Consider the following 18,590-nt stretch of genomic DNA (forward strand, 5'->3'; position numbering starts at 1 on the left):
AAAGATAAGATACGTACTTGGCTGCGGAATCCTCTTAAACCGGGGTCGCGATCACGCCATCCCAAACAATCCTCTCAATGCGCTCCTCACTTTCGACTCTCTCTCAACCTTGGGTAGGACAGGAAGGTACATCGCAGACGCAGACGCATCTAGGTTCCCATCACCCTTTCCTCTTCCTACCCTCTTCGGGCTTCCACGCCCGTGAATGTCGTCTGGTAACGTTTGCGGTCGCTTGAGTTTTCTCGGGGTATGAACCGACGCGGGCGATGGACAAGGTGAAAGTGAGGGTGGTGGTTGGAAATGGGAAGGGGGAGATACGAGGGTTCGGGGTACGGTGCCCTTCTGAAGGTGTCCCGGTGTCCGCACCTCCGGAGCCGAAAATTGCGATGCAAAAGTGGGCGAGGATGCAACGGCGACATCAGTCGGCACCAGCTCAACATGCCTTTGAACTGGCAGTTGCGATATCACCTTTGGTGGGCTAGAACGCCCACACAGCGGACACGAGTGGTACGCTTGCAGCTGTGGCATGGGAGTGACAAGTCTGACCGGGCTCGGAACGGCGTCTCCATCCCACGGATTAGGCAGCGGCACGGTCAAGAAGGATGCGTCGTCGCTTGAAGTCGTCAGCGTGGAGCTAGATGTTCCCGGTCTAGGAGGTGCTAGTAATCCCGAAGTCGGGCGCGGATGGTGACCGCCATTGACTACTCCGTTTGCCTCTGCATCGGTTGCGGTAGCATTAACGATCGTCAGCACGGCTTCCTTGGAAAGGTGTCCGTGGCTAAGCCTGTGGGCAAGGCAGAGGTCGTCGTTGGCGGTTGTGCTTGGTGGCTCGTCTACACACAACACCACTTTCGCGGTAGACGTCGCAAAGGCGTCTTTAGTTACAAAAGGGATGGGATTTACACTTTGAACGGTCGAAGGAATCCGTATACTACTCGCCGCCGATCCGGGAACCGATCCGAACAACGAAAGAGGGTTGACTGTCGTGAAAGGGAGAGCAGGTGAAGGGGAAGCGCACAGTGAAGGAGATGCAACGAGTGTGATCTCGCTGCCTTGAGGCAGGGTGGTTATGTTCGTGTCCGCGTTTGGGTGAGTGTCTGAATGGGTATCTAGCTCGTTATTTGTGTCGGGGGCAGACTGCATAATAGTGGCATTCGCAACTTTGGGAACCGCAGAGAGGGCAGGAGCGTCTGAACCCCACTTCTTCCTCATTTTCCCCACTTTCCTGGGCACGCCTATGACGTCACCAGGACCTACACCAGCCTGATAAGTCCCAGGTGTGACATTGGCAGAAGATGCAGATCCATCCCGATCTCTCACCTCGCGCTTGGACCTCGATTTCCCAAACGAAAGAACAGGTAGGAGGAAGCTGTACCGTTTCGAGCGAGGACGAGTGTTGACGTTGGAGGGGGTTGAACTGGCTTTGCCAGGAGCGTTTACATCCATTTCGGTGACCACAGCAATTTCTTTAACATCTGGCGCTCTTCCTTTGTGGGGTATTAGACCCACCTGACTGGGTGCAGCTTTGGCAGGAATCGAGTCTACTGCCGGCGAAGAGTCACGAACGGTATGTCTAGCCGTGTTGTCATTCTTATCCTTACCAATCGGTAGGCCATTGGTGTCAACGTGCTCCTGTTCTTGCACATGTCCGTTTGACGATCCACCGTGGCCATGGGACGACCCGTCTTCGACGATAGTCGAGAGGACAGTCGGAGCGTGCTTGAGAGGGGCATGCGTTGGCCCTGCTGGGGCTGTCATGGCGGAAGGCGCGGGCACAGATCCAGACCCGGGCTCTACATTTGTAGTCGAGGTAGCTGCCGTGCTTGAAGAATCTGGACGATAGACAGATGAAACTATGGAAGCGGGCCTGGACTTGGTGAGCTTCCTCTTTCTCTGTGGATGTTGCTTCGTCGTCTGGCTTGCCTGGGCAGGCACGTGGGGTATACTTTCCTCTCTGTCGTTCCCTTGATCCTGGGCATCTACCTTCACATTCTCGCCCATCGCCTCCGTGACCACACCTTCGTTTGGAACCCACGCTACTCTGCTCTCATCCGCCCCAGTCGTGCGCACACTCACCGCAGACGTCCGATCGTCACTATTCGCGCCAGCGTGGGAAGGTACTGTGTGGTTTGGTACAACGGTGACACCTCTCGGAGCACCGCCCACCCACTCGGCAGTGACACGTCGTGGGGGGTGATCCAGGAGGCGCGCTGGCGGCGGTAGCGAGATTGCGTGTGCCACGTCCACGATCATGTGTTCACGCATTTGGACAGGTGTTGAAGGCAACGGCGGCGGAGAGAGTAAAGGTGACGACGTAAGATCATCCAGACTCCTCGTTGGTGCCAGCACAGCTCTCTCCCCACCACCTGTATCCCTTACTTCATCTCCCTCAATCTCGGACGTATTCTCACCCTCCGATCCCCCGGACTGAGCTGTGGCAAACGATCCAAAAGAGCCAACAGACAACCTCATCATGACATCAACAAAACTGAGCCTACTACCCGCAGACATGCTTTGCGGATTAGATTGACGACGGACCCTCGGACGTGGTCGAACCGGAAGGTAGGACTTCTCCTTCTCTTCTGACGATGTATCAGAAGATGGGAACAGAGAGGATGATGTAGTTGGCGAAGGGGGAGGGATAGGTAGAGAAGCGGGGGAAGGAGGGGTCTGGCTGGACGCATCAGATGTGCACGAGAAGAAGGTATTTGTGGACGACTTCGGAGAGAGTGGTTGGAACTCGTGGGTCGGCGTAGCAGATGTGGCGGGGTCTGTCTGCTGCTCAATACCTGGGGTGGCAGCTATCTCTGGCTTCACTGCCATCGTGGAGGAAGTCGCAATCGGCTCGCTTGGAAGGACATCCGATGTTGGGGAAGGAGGATGTACCTTTACCTCGACATGAGCATCCGGCGGAACGATTTGCAGAGTTGGGACCTGAGAAAACTTGGACTCCCGTGCACTGCTATCCACAAAGCTAACCCTTTGCTCTCTTTCCTTTCCTTTCCTCTTGTCTACACTGCGAGCGTTCAAGCCGTTTAACGAGTCAGAGGGGCTTGGTAGAGCAACACTGCGCCTTCTCCGCCAGTCCTTTGCACTGATAGGCATGACGACGCCCGACTGCTTGAGTGACGCACGGGAAAAACGAGGTATTTCTGCCGGACCAAAAGGGTTCTTATCGGTTGTGTTTGTCGCTCCATCCGGTTTAGATGGTACCGGTGCCTTCGGAACATTGGTGGGGACGGTCGAGGTGACCGAAGCCCACAGGGGATTCCAATTATCCGCGTTTGTGCTCGTTCTTGATCTATGATGTGCATTCGGGTTCAGGGTTGACTTTCGGTACGTGCTTGGAGAAGCAGTGGGAGTAGAGCTGTGAGACCTCACCACGGGGAATGGTCTTTTAACATGTGACGACATCCCGGCAACCGAAGTGGGCTTTGGTGTAGCGCTCGTTGGATCCCCACCGTCGACGAACGACACTGGCCTGGAATCTGGACGAGAACGGAGAGATTCTGTGCGAGAGTGTGTGAGAGCTGGAGGGGGAAATGCAGGATCGGTGGGGGAAGTAGAAAACTGAGTGAGCTGAGTACTGGACGTAGAATGAGTGAAGGTAGACGAGTGAGTGGTGGCACTTGAACTGGAGTGTGAGGCAGTAGAATGCCCTGTGGACGAGTGACCGGCTGTGGAAGATGGGCGGCGGAAGAAGTTGAACGCGGACATAGCGGATGAATCTTGTTTCACGGGTTCAGAGCGAGGGTGAGGTGATGGTGGTTCGAACCAAGGAGGAAGTTGGAAAGAAGGGATGAGATAAGGCGGCGAGCACGGAAGAAGCCATTGTGGACTTACTTCTATCCTTTGGACCATCTTTGCCACGTTTCGAAGTGGACACGAGTGAGAAGGAAGAAGAGCTGGCATCGGGAGAAGACGTGCCCACGAATGACAAGGTAGAGGAACCGGGTGTCCGTGAATGATCGATGGCACCGTCGCCGCCGCGGGTGGTCCCGTCGAGAGAACGCCTGGAGGGGGCCCTGGATAAGGCAGGGCCTGCCAGAGGCGAAGAGCGCAGAGGACGCGATCCAAGAGTCGACGATGACGCTGAGAGAGACGGTGCAAAGCCTGAATTCATGGACCCCGGTGCCGTAGCAGGACGCCTCGGTTGGCGAGTCTGTCCAGGGTGAACTCACGAGCACAACCACACGCGTGCAACACACACATACCTGGGGTGCGACGGCAGTCATGTGCAATTAGGAAGAGGAGGGGACGGAGATGGAGAGAAGAAAAAAAAAAGAACGAAAGCCTCGGGTTATAATTGCAACAGCCTCGAGGCGAATTAAACACAAAGGCACGGAAAGGCTCAATCTTGGCATCTCATTCCATCATGCCGGGCCCAGGTCAGCAGCTACCGTCACTGTCATCCTGCACAGGTTTTACAACCGACCTAAGAAGATTTATTATATTGCATGGCCTCGTCGTTGTTGTGGCCACGTCTGCGAAGGTGTTGTGTCTTGTTTGTCCAATACCCCCCAAGTGGTCGGGCCCGCTGCAAAAGTCGCTGACGCCAGGGATGCCGTGCTCCTCGACGGTGTAACTCTGCCGCGTGTGCGTATTTTTGTACTTTCCGTGTCTAAGAATATCCCAAAACAAACCCACAGATTATTAATTTACTTGCCGGACCTGCAGGGCCTCCAGTCCCACAACTATCCGATCACACATGGTGGATTGTGCAGTTCCAATTGCCCTCGCCTCTTCCGCATGCTCAAGGTCGGTTCCTGGTCAGGTTAACTCCTGTTAGCCCCTTGTTCAAGCGGTGCACTTGGCAGGAGAGGGAGAAGTTAAGCGATTCGGAACCTCGATGCTTAACCTCTTTCAGCTAATATTGTCATCCACCATGACTCATGAAACTGTCCACTAAGCTGTGATTTGAAACAGCGCGACGAACTTGTTACATGCTGTAGGTTCCATTTCATATAATTCATCATCATATCACAGATTCTGGGCTCGGTGACCACGTAACCTCGGCGGTTTCCCGCTTATGATCCCACCACGGTTTCAGCTACATAAGTACTTACATCAACACGCTCTCACATTGGATAACTTCCGACGCTCAGTAGCATCCAACCCTCTACCTGTGGTCCTTGACATCTTGGGCTTCCGATTGGCAACTTATTTTAAGCACTGGAAGTGACGATGATTACCAACAGCCGCACTCCGATCGTGAGATGAGCTCTACGTTGTGGACGCATCTGGCTTGGTCCCAATGAAGGTTTAACTAGCAGGGAGATAAGCCAGTAGCCATCAGACCCTTCGGAAGAACATATCCCAGTCGATCACATGGATCGTAATGCTATCTTTTAGTGTGGGCATCTGCAAGGTAATTATAGTGACAATTGAGCCACGAATATCCACCACAGGAACGAATCGGAGGCACTTTCCAGCCGATATCACTGCCAACACCTCATGCCATGTCGTTCATAGTCGGAAATCGATGGCGGCAGGATGCATAATACATCCGTTTACCCCGCATGCTGCCTGATCAGCAAGGGTGGCGATTTCTGCTGTTCCCAAGTGGACTGGAAAGGAAAGCCCTCCCAAGCTCTCGCTGCAGGTGCCAGCACAACGAGCAAACCAATCAAACTAGGAGCAACACCAAAGACTCCCAACTATCTTATCTTCCGGTACATGTGAGGGTGGCGAGATCATGATATCACACCGGTTTCCAGAAGGAGTGTAGTTCTCTCCACTTACATATTCTACACTAATCCACCCCAAAGTCGAGTTTTGGATGAAGTCGATCAGTCCCCGAAATGAATTCACACTTCCTAGCATCCAAACCGTCACATGACTCCACTTGTTCGACGCTCATATCCTCGGATCTGTCCACGAAGAAGATGCAATATGCTCTATGTGACACATGCATGTTGAACCAACAGAACATGAGGCACGATCGTCCGTCGGGACAAATTCCGGTGCTGCTGATCGCAAAATGAAGGGATTGCGTGAACGTCGGCGCGAAAGATATCGCACACTTTTTTTTCGACCTGTCGACTTCTATTTGTAAGATGATCCTCCTAAGGATAGCGAAGGTTGGTTCGTACACGCTTCGAGTTACGAAAAGTTGCAGTGCGTCGCGAATGCGTCTTACTTCGTGGGACGAAAGTCCCTCGACACGCCTTTTCCCAAAGTCCATACGGGGTAATAGCGCAGACATTCCATCCGGAAGTTGGCCGCCCATACAACGACACGCTGCAAACGATCGGTGGGTATGATCTCAGCCAAGTCATGTGTACCCACCAACATGCGCTGCGCCCAGAATTGTTGAGAAATCGGCGATCAAGGCGTGTCGATAACGCTGCACTGTGACTCAAGGTGAGAACTTACCTGAGAGTGGGCTGTGGAGAGTGACACCAGGTAGCAACCCATGAAGTGATCCCGACAGGTTGAGGTACATACCTAATTGGCATCTTTCAGTATCCAGAGTTTCAGGGGGGAGAGTACGTTCTGCATGGGTCAGCCTAACCGGTTAACGACTTAATTGGTCCGGTCCAATGCCGGGCCGGGACCTCGTCCGCATTCCATTTTAGTCGGAAGACCAGATTGTCTATGAAGCTTGATTAGGAAACTAAGTGGCAAGCTGTCGATAGATTCCGTTCTGGTTTGGTGTTGTGGTCAGTTGTGGACACCATCGAAATCAGGTAAGTATGTCGATTCTACATACGAGGTAGTACGAGGCTCTCTGCCAGTACTTGATGTTCGGAGGAACGGTAGTAGATGATACTAGGGTTGTCTTCGGGGCAGGACTAGTTGGACTCTGGGATACGTATTGCCCGTGCAATGAGGTTTGGCGTATTCAAACGATGAGTCTTGTAGTACGTCCACCTGATCCCTTAAAGACCATCATGACCCACATATATTCTCTGGTTTCAGGGCATGGCAAAGCAACCTCTGTTTTAAAATCCCGCTCAGGTGCGTAATCCATAACGTGACTGCCTGACGAGGTTCGACAGATTTACATATTGCGATGATTTATAGTTTGCTAAACGACAAATTACGCTGCTCAGCGGCGAGAGAACAGGACAGAGTAATAGCTTCTTGCCAAAAATATAACAGGTATACCGCCTTCACAGATCGACCTCTCAATCATCATCGCCATCCCGGTCAAATCCTCTAAACAACGCCAGCAAATCATCCATTCCCAACTTCATATTCTTCAGCTTGTCACCACTGAGTGCTGCCGTGGTCAATTGCCGTTTGGTGTCTTGCAGCTACGAAAAGAAAGGAAGGTTAGAATGATCCAAGATCGCTTCAGAGTAGTTTACTAGGGCAACTGACCTGCAAGATACGCGTTTCGACAGTTTCGGGTATCATGAGCTTGTAGATATTCACGTCTCGCGTTTGTCCGAGACGATGGGCACGATCATATGCTTGATCCTGTGCGGATCATTTCGCGAAGCATGAGGTGAGGGATGAAACAAAAGCCATCTTTCATCAGTTGAACATACCTCGAGTGCAGGATTCCACCACATATCCACTAAGATAACATTGTTGCATGCAGTCAGGTTGAGGCCTATAACGATATTACACAATGACTGGAACGAAAGTATTCGTTAGAGACATACCAGTGCTTCCCGCTTTGAAGGAGATCAATATGCATCGCGTACTCTTGCTGCTCCTGATCTTCTCGAGGCTGGCTTCACGCTTGTCTTTTTGCATCGTACCGTCATCTACCCAGGAACAGGTCAACACCGTGCGCCAAGAGGAGGTAAAACTCGACAACGCACATCGAACATATTTCACCCCCTCTGCATCCAAGAATGGTTGTATCAAGTCTAACATGCTCGTGAACTGTGAAAATATAATCGTCTTCTCTTCTCCTCCGGAACGCTCATCGACCTCTTTCAAGATTTCTAGTATCTTTCGGATCTTCGCTGAGTCAGGAGGAAGTTTGGGGTCCTTGGAGTTGCTGGACTTTGTCACAGCCAATGAAGCACAGCTATCACAATGCACCGAGTCTTGTCCAGCAGGAAGTCTGTCGACCAACATGAGCATTAACAGGGACGGGACAGAAGGAAACATGCACGAACGGCGCTTGGCATAACTGGCATTTCTTGCCGTTCGAGACCCCCATCTGACCAAATAGTTCATCTAGGTCATCTACGCCCTCGTCGTCATCTTTGGCAGGCTTCGGGTCCGCAGCATCTTTGTCAGCACGATAGTCCTTCGAGATCAGCGAGGGATGATTGCACGCTGAAGGGGAAGTCAGAGGAATCATCCACTTGTGATTAATGATCAGAGGAGCAGAAGAAAGCCTCCTAACTGTACTCACCTTGCCTCAGCCGAAGCAAGAGTAACAACACGTGGGTATAGTTAACATTCTCGCTCTGAAGGACTAGTTTATTGACTTCGGAATTCATACGGCTCTCTAGGCGGGCATAAAATGCTTGCTCTGATGGGTCGAACCGGCATTCGATGATGTCGAGATTGCGTTGTGGAAGTTGGAGCAGAGGTTTCCCGTTCAAAATTTGGTTCTTGGTCCGGCGGAGCATGATGGCTTTCAAGACGACCTTGGAAGCTTTGGGTTAGGTGATATGCGTACTGCGTGCGACAACTTGAACGTACATGAAGTCTCTGCATTGCTCTGTTAGGATATCCACCCTTAACTGGCTTTGCAATCCGCTCATTGAAAGTCTGCCAGTCGTTCAATGGACGGATGCGAAGAAATTTTATTAGCGAGTACAACTCTTCCACCGAATTCTGCCTTCGATCCCCCGCATTAGTTGTTAGGGTGAGCAAGGAAGATTGGTCTATTAGCTGGAGTAGATGGGACAAGGGTGGCAGACATACATGGGAGTTCCAGTGAGACACCACCTATACTTGCTTTCCAGGGCGCAGCAAGCCAACGCAGCCTTTGTATTGCGGTTCTTGATATTGTGGGCCTCATCTACGCAACCGGCAAAGAATGAATGAATGAAGGCTCAGTGCACGTGTGTTTGTAACTACAACTCACCGAGAACAATACGATACCACTTCACCCCGAAGAGAGCATCCTTTATCTTACCCGCCTTTGCCTTTGCCTTCAGCTTCCTCGTTAAACCTTCCGACGAATCTGAGTCGGACTCGGCCTTGGATTTGTCTGCTTTTTTCGATTTTGATTTTTTCGACTCATCCTTCGCTTCGGGAGCATATGAGGCGTATTCAGAAGAGACGATGCTATAGGATGTGATTACGACGTGCGCCTGTTGCAGCTTTAGCGGGTCTGCAGGCGAGGTATTATTATTTGAACAGATTCTGCTATCGAAAGCAAGGATGAACGAACCAGATGTCCGATGAGGACCGTGGTGCTCAACGACACGTAGTCCAACGGTCATCTTTTTAATTTCAGCAGCCCACTGGGATACGAGCGCAACAGGACAGATGACTCTGAGTTGTGGAGGTGAATGCCACCGTAAACATGCACGTGCATAGGAAATACGCACAGCGTACTTGGTGCCCAACCATCTGCCTTGTCCGACTTTTTCGGGCGCCCCTCGACAATACGCGTAAGCGTTTGTATCGTCTTCCCGAGACTGCGGGGCGTTATGTAGTTTAGCCAGCTTTTGCAACTTTTGCAATCCTTTTAAACTTACCCCATGTCGTCTGCCAAAATACCACCCATTTTCTTTCCGCTTTCTCGTTCCCTCATCCAGATCCTCCCCAGGACCTGGTGTGGCAACAAGACGATACCGTCAGTGAATCCCTCTACGATCGCTTGTTTCATGTCGATCTCGACGCCGTCGTCTGTGTCGCCAACAGTATCCTCAACGAGTGCTAGGAATGCCTTTTCGGCTTCCCCTGCTGACATGGGACGCTCATAGACGTCTCTCGTATCCGGAAGGTCAAAGGTCTCAGCGTCGTCGTCGGCGGTATTCAAACTAAAGGGAAAAGATTTGTTTGTGGGTAACTCGACTGGGGCTGGAACACGGTTCCACTTTGGAAAGTCACTTGGCTGAGCGCGTTCTATGGTGTGCGTCACGTTGTCCCGCGACACAACAGAGCCAGCTACACCTAGGAGTTGTTTACCTTTCCCGGGTTGCTCGGGAATTTTCTTGGTGGGCGGGCTGTCATTTACATCGCGGGCGTTGTCGAAGCGATGCAGCGTCATTATCTCATCAGTCACCGGAGAGCACGATGTCACTCGATTACGTACCTTTCTTCGTCCTCATCTCCACTCTCATCATCGGAAGAGATAATAATAGGGCCATTCTTGCCTTTGATGACCTTTGGGGCGGTTTGGGAGGTCGTCGATGATGCGGACGAAGATCCTGAATGCGATTCGCTCGTGGATGATGGGACAGACTAGCATCATGCATGACTTGAGCATAGGAACGAGCCTTTTCAGCTACATTATAGAAATACACTCACGGGGACATTTTCAGGAGCCCGGCCAGATGGTCTCCTCTGACCCGGCTTGAAGAACTCTGGGTAGAGATTTTGGTCCCCAAGGAGCTGTTGCCGTCTACGTAGGCAATAAATACGCGGATGTTGAGATAGATCTAAACGCACTTGGCTTCCATCGATAGTGGATTATTGGACAGATTTGAAAAGAGACGGGATGAGAGTTGAGTTCAAGTTGCGACGCGCGTGGCCACCAGGAGTGGCACGCGTTTCATTTGTGCTCACGTGACCGACCCACCATGTTCGCGTCTGCCAGGCGCAGGTGTATGTATTGCTTATCTAGTCTTTCTCTTCCAAGTGGATTTTAGAATTGATCCCCGCACACTCGTGGCGGCGCTTACTGCACTGTTAGGCAACTATCATGGCCTCGCCCATGTCTGTAACTCTTCGACTTGATTGGTTCATTTGTGGGTCGTTGGATCAATTTTTACGATACTCGCCGTATTTTATCATCCTTCTCTTCTTTGCTTCTTTTCCGGTGTGTTCTCTGTCACCTTCGAGATAGTCATAACTGAACTACTCGCTAGCGTAGATGGCTAGGGTTATGCTATCTACGATTGGCGTACCCAAAATATATATTCAATACGAAATTAGATGATGAGCCGAGAGCAGAAGAACTGCTACTATTGTCCACCGCTGCAAGCTAACAACTGATGAACGCGCAGAGCGGCAGCCTACTATGTGCTTGTCTGTCGTAATACACCATTCTCAATGCTCCGGATGGCGCACGAGAGAAAACGGTTAAAATACCTGTGTATGTCGCCATATGGCAGGATCCGTAAGTATGCAGATCATTCCATGATGTGATGGCATGATGGCAACGCCGGTGGGCGTGCATGTCACACCCAGATCGGGGAACGGAGATGCGCTCCACGGACAGGTACCTCCATTCCTATCGGAGCCCCTACCAGGGAAGCCTCCCTTTGAAAAATGCACAAAGCGCAGTTGCGGCCGGTACCGTCAGGATACGCTGTTCACATCATATTACTTAGTCAGTGGTCGTGGTCCATACATATCATGCGTTCTTTATGGAATTTTTATGAAAGAAGTTGACGGGTGGCGGATTGACACGGGAATGACAAGGTCTACTGTCGCTTATCACTGTCAGTGTGCCCCTTGTTTGTCCAGCGCAGAGTAAGTACACGTACGTATAGCATAGGCGATCGGGAGCGGTAGCGTTGCCAAAGGTGTCGGAAGCCTGGCAGTGGACTGCGAACGTGTCGGAAGACCCTTCCAAAACCAGGCCTACGATGCGACGGAGACGGCAACCGTCGCCGAGCGGTGCCGGCAAATCTAGGACACCGCCTGACACCGTCCAAAGTCGACCGTTGTGTGAGCCGTTCGAGACTAAGCAACTCCTGAAGTGCGAGGAAAAAAGAAAAAGAAAAAAAAACTCAATCACTGAGTGACCCAATCAGCGTTGATGGCAAACCCCCACCTAATCCCGAATAGGAAACGGAAATGAGGAGTGGACTATGAGCGTGAGAAGAATGTTTGAGCATGTCTTTCTGAGCAAAATCGGTCCCTGTCTTTGTCGCCAGTTTTCTTGTCCATTCGTGGGGTTGGGACACGCAAGGTGACCCCGAGCGATCATCTCCTTGGTCATCTATTGGTTGTGGTGGGTTTCTTGACGTCTGTGGTCGTTGTGTAAACCAGGGACGAAGAAGAAGCACCGTGAGCTAATCACAGGTACCACTCCAATGGCATCAACGACGATGGCTACCCACACACCGATCATGTCTGCCGCCACCACAATCACCCCCACTAGTCCAAGACCTTCTCTGTCCTTGGACGTTCAACACCCTCGGCCTAGCATAAGCACGCTCTTACCAGACCGCACTCATTCACAATCCAGTAGACGTGTCTCCTCTGAATCGCAGCGCACCTCACATGGCAGAGCATCCCCCTCCCCTAGAAGCACATCGCGTCGCACACCCGTCCCCGCCCTCCTCGATTCCTTCCCTATTCCACCGAGTCATATCCCTCCCTCACCAGCTACGCCCGTCAGTCCATCCATTCCCGGCTCATTTTTTGGACCTTCCTCTTCAACTCCCGGTCCTTCCGGTACCCATCCCCCACTAACATCACCCCCTCCTGCACCTCTTCCTCCTGTTCCAGGTCCTTCGTCGGTATTGCTTTCGGATCTGTTGATGACTCGTCGGTCACTTCAAACGGCTCGGCCCGCTTCTCCTGCCGGTGTCTCTGAAAACCCTCCGAGGAAGTCTGCTGACGGGCAGGGGAGGCCGAGGAAGGGCTCGCTTTCTTCCCTTCGGAACACTGCTTACTGTGCCGTGACACATGACCGAGGTCAAGGCGAGGTCATCCAGGAGGACCCTGGTGTCGAAGGTGAACACGGTTCTCAGTGTCGTATGTCTTGTTAACTTTTTCCGATTGGTCTTGCAACTTATGTTCTCAACAGCGCCACAATCGGCGCCAGCTCGTGCGCTGTCGCCGCCTGCGTCTGTGACTCCATCGTCTCCCCCGAGCATAACTCCCCTCGGTGCAGGGGATGAATCTACCAAATTAGTTCTTCCCCTTGAAACCACCGTTACCTTGGTGCCAGCGATTGCTCGTCCGAGTGCATCCCGTAAACCCAGTGCAGGCACGTCCATGCCGCTATCGGATAACACATATGGCGAGGACTCGATTGCGAGTATCGACATGAGCGATCTAAGTGCGCTCAAGTCAGATAACGAGGGTGATGGCGACGAATTACGGACATGTCTTTCCTTTCCCCCTGTTCCCCCTATTCCCCATTCCGTAGGGTCAGGTAAGAGAGGGCCACTCTACGCCCATACCCCCCGTAAGCCGAGCAAGGCATCTATCTCGTCTGTACACGTGTTCCCCATTTCTCCCACTGACCGGAATGCAATGCGTCACGTTGGCGACGTCGACAAGAACGACAATGGCGAACAAAACCGTGCTGATGCACATAACGATATCGATCGTAATGACGCGCAGTTCCGTTCACGTTCGACCTCTCCCGACCTATCGCAAATTATTTCACTGACTCCTCGTCCACGTAAACGGTCGACGCCGTCGCACCCAAGATCCCGGACATCAAGCTTAGGGAGGGAGAGAGCGCTGAGTGTGAGAAGCAGGAAAAGTTCAGATGCCCTGCCACCTCCTGTGCCGAAGTTGAGTCCTACGCGCACGAGGACTGGCTGGGGTAACTTCGGCGCCCGTGGGGAAGGTCAGCCCGAGGGGGAGACGGGTGCAGTACTTGGTGAAGACGACGATGCGTATGGTTCGGACTCGAGTATCGATCTGCATACACCCTTGCCGTGAGTCTTTCGAGAGTTTCTTTTTTTTTTCCGAATGCTAATGGTCGTGCAGTCATCTCATGCTACGGCACGGTATGCTCTCCCCCAATTCGAAATTGCTCCCGCAGCCTAGCGTTGACTCTCTGAACCGGATGAGCATGGTCTCTGACGTGTCGAATCTGTCTTACTTCTCCAATGCTTCCAACGTGTCGCTCGCCAGTACGTCGTCCAAGCATCCCAAGGATTCGAGAGACACGCCCAGGAGACGCACGAGGCACCGCGATGGGAAGTTGCTCAAGGGTGGTATTGGCCTCACCACCGGTCTAGGATGGAGCGATAGGTGGGCGCATTTCCTTATTGGTACCGTTTGATCCGACTGCCGCATTCATTCCCGACCCTCTCGGCGATTCCTTTGATTTCCTTTCTTGTAATGTGACTGTCATGCTGATCCCCCTTCCGAATCCAGTGAAGACGAAGACGCACCCTCCCCACTGACACGCAGGCTATCTCGGATTGTCCTCTCTCGCAGTACATCCGCCTCTTCGTTTCACTCTTCCAGGTCTTCCCATTCGCAACCGTGCTTGCCGCATCCACTGTCCCGCTCGATATCTCACAGCGTCCTACGCGAAGCAGACGAGTACGAAGGAGCGGGAGAGTCCGTTGCCGACTGCATTCCTTCCACCATCGATGAGTTTGGCCACTCCAGTGGGGTCACATCGCGGAGTTTGCCATCGAGGAGCGGCAGCAGGGCAGGCACCGTGAGCATCAGTCGCTCGGGCAGCACGTACAGTACCACTTCGGGGTCTGGCTCCAGGTATAGCAATTACTCCACGATGTCTGCTCCTGCTGCTGGTTTGCGTATGCGTACGAATTCGTCGTCAAGTTCTTATGAACCTGTGGGCCGGACGAACAGTTTTTCCCGCGAGAATGGGTACGGACTTCACGGGTTGGCGGTGAGTATTCCGGAGCAGGATGACGGTGTGACGCCTACGCGTGCTGCGTTTGACCGCGCAAGTTTGGGTGCTGTTAAAGGTGGTAGTGGAAATGGCACCCAAGGAGGAGACCAACCCCATACGCCAAGTAGCACTACCTCGTCAACTAGCTTGTCTTTCCCTGCTACACCGGAGAGCACAGACGGTGTTCAGCCTCAGCATATCGACGACAGAAAAAGTGGACACGGAGGCGAAGCGACCCCGAGCGCGGTTGCGTGGAACAAGGACAAGAGTCTTCCGCCTCTTCCCTACCCCGCGGTTACTACTGCCAATAGCAATAGTGCTTCGTCAAAGGGCAAGTATCCGCCTTCTCTTGGCCTCAGAGCACCAAGCGTGGTACAGCGCCCACGAACGTACTCTAATTCATCTTCCGTGTCGACGAAATCGGCTCTGGCGGCGTCAAATGCTGATGGTAATACATCGAGAGGCCCTTCCCCTGCACCAATAAATGCGCCTGCTACACCCTCGGCCGGAGGCACATCGATACCTCGTCCCTCACTTGGGATACCGCGGCCATCGTTGTCAACAATCTCTCCAGCCTCGAAATCTCGACCATCTCTCACGCTCCCGTCCTCGGCGCCTATATCTACTGCGACATCACCTTTGGCTACATCGCCTGTGACCAACGGTTCTATGGCAGGGATCAGTCAGGGGCAATCGCCACGCCCTCTTAGACTTGTCCCTTCGAGATCTGCCACACCGTCATCCGACCCGATACGTTCACAGTCCCCTTTCTTGTCACGGATGCCTAACCGTAACGTCAAGAAGGCCTTACAGCCTGGCGAGCAACTTCCCCGACCCGGGCAAATCCTCACCTATAACAGGAATGTACATGACCAGCTCAAGCTACGGTCCCTCTCGACTAGCTCAGGTGTCTCGAATGCAAAGATTGGGCCTGTGTCACCGGGAGGTACACAGACGCTCTTATTGGCTTCTCAAAGTGAAACCAGTGGTCTCGGTATTTCACCTGGATCGAGTCCCCTTTCCAGCCCTGTTACCGGAGAAAGTCCGAAACCAAAGCCAAGAACGGGTACGGGAATGACGTATCGGACGAATGGTACAAGCAGGATGAGGATGCCGTCGACCACTTCACGGTAGAGGCTTGACAAATGTGAGTTGAGTAAGCTCAGGGTAGCATGGTGCGGCGGTGTACATGATAATGATGTGGTGGCATATTGTCTAGTAGTGGGTTGGAGAGATTGTACGGGTGGCCTGCTGGGCTTGTGTGCGAAGATCAACTCCTACGTCGGTTCCTCTCTTGTGCCCCTCTTATGCGCGATGCGGCCGGCGGAGATGTTCCCTTTCCTGTGTTGTTCGGTTTATCCATGTCATGTCCTTACTACGCACGACCATTCCTGCGTCCATCGGTCACACGGTACTAGGGGTTTCCTCGGGATCAACATCGTGCCACGTGCTGCGCAGCTCCGCTCCCCCGCCCTCGATATCGACGATGTTAATGATACTGCGGGTAAAAAGGTCTGATCGTGATCCCCTATGTTGGTGGCCACCTTCCTTATTTCCGCTATACCAGCCATACCAGCGGAACATCTGATCCGTATTCCACTCAGTCAGTTCTCCCGCACCGGTAACCGCACCGACGTTGGGGGCATAATGTGGCAAACCTCTTCACTTCACCCTTTGCTCGACTTGATATCGCCGTGGACAACACAGGGACCGTCGCACTATGGACGTCGGCCGCCCGATATCCTCTTCCTTTTTTTTTTTTTCTTTTCTTTTCTTTGCATGGTTTCCACTTCGATTTCCCCGGAAAATTGTACGAGTATAGGTTTCACCCTACATCATGCCATCGTCCGTTTCTACACCTATCGCTTCCCATTTTCTCTCTGCTTCTCTCTCTTTTCTCCCCCTTTTTCTTTTTTGCGGATCGTGATACCTTGCACCCTTGTATGACCCCATCACAGTCAACATACCCCCAGTCCCACGCTCACTCAAACACTGCCTACGTGCTACCTCGCGTAGCATGACAATCTCAACTTGCACTCCATCTTGCTCTTCACCCTCCCTTTGATTGTTCGCATTCTACTGGTTTGGATCTTTCGCTGACTTATCCTTATCCCCGTGACTTTTTTTCTCAGAGACCACATACTGAGGCCGTTCTCTAGTCTAACCCCCGGCATCGAGAACCTACCTACAACTTGCACCTTTACACGTATCTGCACATCTACGCTACGGAGGGACATATATATACCACACGGTATACACTTACATAACTACTTGTAAATACTTTGGATTTCTTTTTCACTTTTTTTTTGAACTGACACTTGAGCCATTATGTGCCGAGTCGTGATTTCACTGCGATACTGCCGAAGGACGCTGTGCAGCTAGCTCCGAGAACGTTTCATAACACTGCAAGGGACTGCATCGAAAGAGGAGAAGCCCAATGCAATGCTGACATGGCAGAACATGAATACATATATCAATTACTATAGTTACATTCATTTTGGTCTGGCTCCTGTCTGATTTGCGTTATACTCGTACATACGACAATGATTTGTCGACACGGAAGATTGGGGCCGTCCAACGGACCTACTGCGAGCTGACAGCAACAGCATTTTACACCTAGTGGAATATCACGGTCCGTCGACGGCGGTGGCCCATCGCGACACGGGGGGGAATGTTTCACGTAAGTCAACTAGCCCACGGAGTTGGTTTGACCTTACCATTCCAGAAGTATGCGGGTATTTGAAAGTTGGTCTCACCGGACTAAGCAGTCTTCGAAATTCGGAGCCGTCGCAGCTTTCCAGGACAGCGGCGCAGAAAAGATTATACACCGAGCTCGCCGAGCGTTGATATCTTTGAAAGCTTCGTCGAAGGGGTAAACTTGCGCCCGACACCACTTTCCTCCATTTCCTAGAGAATCTGAAGGAATGAATTAGCTTCTTGGAGTTTGGCGTGACCATGGAAAAATTTCTCATGCTTCCTGCTGGTTACGCCGTGGCCTGCTGTCAGACAACGGATGTAAATTGGTGCTGTGGTTGGTTACCCTCGTTCCGCCAAATGCATGAATTAGATCCACTTGGATCGATGAATCGCTTTGGTGCTATGCACATGAATGACTCCTCAGGGATTGCGAAGCAATTGCCAAAAGTTTTTTCACCCCAGCCCTGGCTGGAGTTTGCAAAGATCACACTCGCGTCAGCAACAATATTCCACAATTTTGACTGGACGATTTCTTATCGTATGGAGCGATCGACACGCCTGTACGCTCCCTACCAAGGCCAACGTCAATGATACAGCAATTTGACGTACGACTTGGCAACTTGAGTGTGTCCTGGATCCTTATCGAAGTCTGGAGGTCCGAAATGATGGCCGCGCGGCCTGCAGACCTTACTTAGAATGTAATGAGGTTCCACAATTTGAATATGCACGCACAGTACGCACAGTAGGGTGGATTCCTGGCGAGCTTTTGAGCCCGACTCGGGGTCAGGGACAAATTAAAGTCGCCCACATTGCTGTATTGCCCGAAGTTCGGAGAAATATGCATGTGTCTGTTTTGGACTTCTCTTGGAGTCAACGAGGCCCACGCCTGTATCTTCTGTGAAGAACAATCAATTGACAGATTAAACACGAACGCCAACCGTATTCCTGTTATCAGTGACATAACAACATACATGGACCAACACTGGCAAGAGCTTACGGCCATACCATGTGTCGTACACGTCCATGCCATCCTGTAGGGCATCGGTGTGGGTACTATTGGACGGTGAGGCAACTGGATGCAAGAGACGTCCAGCACCGGAAAGGTTCCTAAAAAAAGGTGATGTTCTCAACAGACCCCGACGCCGATGACTGCGGAAATAATTCAGGGTATGATAGACGCGGCTAACCACGACTGTCTTAGAGCCCTTGCTTTCCTCGCCTAGAACTGTGGGCTCCAGAGAATACC

At 52.1% G+C, this 18,590-nt stretch overlaps 3 protein-coding genes across 3 annotated transcripts; 1 reads left to right on the forward strand and 2 right to left on the reverse strand.

Annotated features, from left to right (window-relative positions):
- Positions 1–51: 51 nt before the first annotated feature.
- F5J12DRAFT_890616 (uncharacterized protein) lies at positions 52–4,235 on the reverse strand (the record flags this gene model as incomplete). Its single annotated transcript, XM_051747421.1, has 3 exons — positions 52–3,728; positions 3,844–4,162; positions 4,215–4,235. The coding sequence occupies 3 exons, from the start codon at positions 4,233–4,235 to the stop codon at positions 52–54; spliced, it is 4,017 nt and encodes a 1,338-aa protein (XP_051602319.1).
- Positions 4,236–7,130: 2,895 nt separating this feature from the next.
- On the reverse strand, positions 7,131–10,547 carry F5J12DRAFT_781286 (SNF2 family N-terminal domain-containing protein; the record flags this gene model as incomplete). Its single annotated transcript, XM_051742547.1, has 16 exons — positions 7,131–7,259; positions 7,327–7,425; positions 7,497–7,561; positions 7,614–7,718; positions 7,776–8,023; positions 8,079–8,241; positions 8,321–8,558; positions 8,614–8,752; positions 8,839–8,935; positions 9,002–9,250; positions 9,311–9,414; positions 9,471–9,560; positions 9,621–10,091; positions 10,181–10,329; positions 10,396–10,489; positions 10,537–10,547. 16 exons carry the CDS (start codon positions 10,545–10,547, stop codon positions 7,131–7,133), a joined length of 2,451 nt encoding a protein of 816 aa, XP_051602320.1.
- A 1,394-nt stretch (positions 10,548–11,941) lies between these two features.
- Positions 11,942–15,979, forward strand: F5J12DRAFT_524260 (uncharacterized protein). The gene is made up of 4 exons (XM_051739867.1): positions 11,942–12,795; positions 12,848–13,712; positions 13,765–14,031; positions 14,158–15,979. Exons 1-4 carry the CDS (start codon positions 12,129–12,131, stop codon positions 15,779–15,781), a joined length of 3,423 nt encoding a protein of 1,140 aa, XP_051602321.1. The 5' UTR covers positions 11,942–12,128; the 3' UTR covers positions 15,782–15,979.
- Positions 15,980–18,590: the final 2,611 nt, after the last annotated feature.

Source organism: Pisolithus orientalis (assembly GCF_024613125.1).
Source record: "Pisolithus orientalis strain OTSU chromosome Unknown F5J12scaffold_7, whole genome shotgun sequence".
NCBI lineage: Eukaryota > Fungi > Basidiomycota > Agaricomycetes > Boletales > Pisolithaceae > Pisolithus > Pisolithus orientalis.

Coding starts and splice junctions, on each gene's coding strand:
- F5J12DRAFT_524260 (XM_051739867.1), top strand. CDS start 12,129: ATGGCATCAACGACGATGGCTACCCACACACCGATCATGTCTGCCGCC. Junction 13,713..13,764: donor GATCTGCATACACCCTTGCC/GTGAGTCTTTCG, acceptor ATGGTCGTGCAG/TCATCTCATGCTACGGCACG. Junction 14,032..14,157: donor GGTCTAGGATGGAGCGATAG/GTGGGCGCATTT, acceptor TTCCGAATCCAG/TGAAGACGAAGACGCACCCT.